At 36.1% G+C, this 2896-nt stretch overlaps 1 protein-coding gene across 1 annotated transcript in view; it reads left to right on the top strand.

The window, feature by feature from the left end:
• The window catches only part of LOC117101038 (multiple epidermal growth factor-like domains protein 8), a 43694-nt gene that overhangs the window by 27804 nt on the left and 12994 nt on the right, over positions 1 to 2896 (top strand). Inside the window, exon 19 of the mRNA XM_033240903.1 lies at positions 552 to 647. Coding sequence (XP_033096794.1) covers positions 552 to 647 — 96 coding nt within the window. The remainder of the gene's footprint in view (positions 1 to 551; positions 648 to 2896) is intronic.

A 2896-nucleotide genomic window follows, 5' to 3' on the forward strand; every position in this document is an offset into this window, starting at 1 on the left:
CAATTCTGTGGTAAACCGGCAAGTTTAACGCATTTCTGTAACTTATATTGCATTTCCCCATTTAATTCCGGAAAGGCACTGAAAATAAATAATCTATTTATCATATAGGCCTATCGTAAGTTCACCTTTATTTTCGAATCCTAAGTTATAAAAATTAGCATTTTAATTTTCCGATCGTAGGCCTAGGCGTGGGTACACCGCCGTAGTTTAAATCATGTTTGTAGAAGACATGTACGATACGATATCCACGAGTTATTATTATTTTTTAACTTAGTTATTATGTGATTTATTGTTGTTATATTAAGTGATTTTCAAGTTTGCATAAATGCTAAATACCACGCCATTCTTAACTCTATTCCAGTCAAAGTCTAGGCTAGGCCCCGTTTGAAGAGACCTGTATTTCACTGCGCTTCCCAGTTCGGGTGGCGGTGCGATGCTACCCCACTGTTCATTAATTAGGCTTAGCTATTAAAGTAGTCCTTGGCAGTCTAGATAGCTGTACTAGCCTGTGTACTATTGATTTTAATCTCTTATATTTCCTTTTTCTCCAGATAGAGTAAGCAGTCAGCGCAGAGATTGTGTTCAGAAAATGGCCCAGTGCTCTGTTCTAGATTGCTCTTCAGTTACAGAGAGAAGATTTTATACAGGTTGCCTAAAGGCCCAGCAGTCAAAAATTCATCGATAATTTATATTGTTATTTGATATATAATTTCAGTAATGTTACACATATTTTAATTATCGTTTATAATATGATTTAAATATATAAATAATAATAGGACACTTGACCCAATCAAGCAATATCAATGCCATTTATCAACTTCAAAAATAAGAAATGTCAGTACAGGGGTAATGTGCTTATTTTTATTTTAAAACTTGGGATTGATGTTTACATAAATGTTAATCGCCACATCCCACTATCAAACAATTTTCACTCGCTGTACCTTGCAACTGCTGAACTGTAGACGTTAATACAGGTATAGTGTAGGCCTATGTATAATGTTTGTGAAAATAACATTTGCATTTACTGTGCTGTATTTGAAAGTGTAAAAAAAATATATTTTATTTACAAACAAGTTCATGAATTGTCTGCAATCCTTTTAATCTTAGTATATGCAAGCATATCATACATCATACAATAAAATACTGTAAATAATAGCAATATTAATACTGTATGCTCATTGACACTCACCATGATCAAGCAATATCAACTCGCTCTATCGTGCAGTTGCAAGATAAAATACAGACACAAATTCAGTATTTAAAATAATTTACAAATTCCATAGTTTATTATAACTTTGTTCATTATTTCATGTACATGTGCCAGACTGGATTGGTTTAATTTTATATAAACGCTAAAAAGAAATCAACAAGTTTACTTAAACACTCCTTTAGGCACATGAATAATTTTATTGTTAAAAAAGTACTACTGTAACATTAATCTGAATCGGGCTGGCTTTATCCATCCTTTTTCTCTATTAGGTCTTCAGGAAAATCCAAAATGGTTTACATCTGACACTGATGATTGCAATCTGAGAAACAAAATACTGGACCATTTTCTGAACACAATCCCTGCGCTGACTGCTTACTCTATATGCAGAAAAATATAATGATAAATATATTAAACTGTATATTTAGAAAAATAGGAGATAAAATTCAATACTACGTATACAGGCTAAAGCTATCTGGCTGCAGCTAGGCCTAATTAAAAGAACAGTGGGCTAGCACCGCACCGCCGACCCCAACAGGGATGCTCACTGAAATACTACAGGCCTCTACTAGCGAGGCCTAGGCCTCTCTTGACGTTGGCTGAAGTAGAGTTACGAATGGCGTGGTATTTACCATTTATGTAGACTTGAAAGTTACTTAATTATATAACAACTAACTTAAAAGTAATATTACTCGTGGATATCGTCTCGTACATTTTTTCTACACACAATTAAGTGATATGACGTACGTATCGGCGGTGTACCAACGCCTAAACCTACGCTTCCGGAAGATATTAAAATGATAATTTTTGTAACTTATCATTCGAAAATGAAGATGCACTTACGATATATGGTAAATAGATTATTTAGTATTAGTGTCTTCCCAAAATAAAACTGGATTATACAATGTAAGTTACGGAAATACCGATATCAAATACTGTACTACAAAACTCAGTGCACTGCGAAACAAAACAAAAAAATGGACGATCAAGGTTTGTTTAGCCCAGCGAAACCGGTAACCAGGAAACGTGAAGTCACACTTTTCTCCATTACTTTGACCCCGAGGAGATGCTTGTATCTGATTGGCTTTCACACAAAAGAGGTCACAGCTCGCTGGCGACCCGCTTGCAAGCGGTTGTTCACATGGATCAAGAGCGAGCTGAATCGAGAGCCGCTCGCGAGCGGCTTGTCGTGGGTCACCCACGACAAAAACCGCTCTTGAGCGGTTGTTCACATGAAGGCCCGGCTCGCGAGCCGATCGTTCGCTTGCGAGCGACCCAAGACATGTGAACGCGGTATTAGGTGGTTTAAATTAACACCACCTTGATAGTATAGTACCCTCATTATGCATGTGTGGTTGATAAACTAATATTTGCAGAGGTCTGAAATAAAATTTAAAATGTAGCCAAGCTTATTAGGCAATATTTTGCATAGTCATATAACTAAAATACATATGAACATTTCATTTCCGGTGTTCGTTCCTTTTTAAAGGTGATTGAATGCACATAACTGTCATCTGGTTGACATTTCATATCTATTTGTTCCAATAGTTCTTCTTGTTGTATTCTTAATAAAACAGGATACACTGCAGGGTTCGGTTACTGTAGTTTATTTCTACTCAACATGGCTGTCTGCACCGAGACGATAACAACCACACACATCTCTTGACAGACGCCCTCTCTGTAACAATA

This window comes from Anneissia japonica, unplaced genomic scaffold (assembly GCF_011630105.1).
Source record: "Anneissia japonica isolate Jap-2015-1 unplaced genomic scaffold, ASM1163010v1 scaffold1785_len1016330_cov206, whole genome shotgun sequence".
Lineage (NCBI taxonomy): Eukaryota > Metazoa > Echinodermata > Crinoidea > Comatulida > Comatulidae > Anneissia > Anneissia japonica.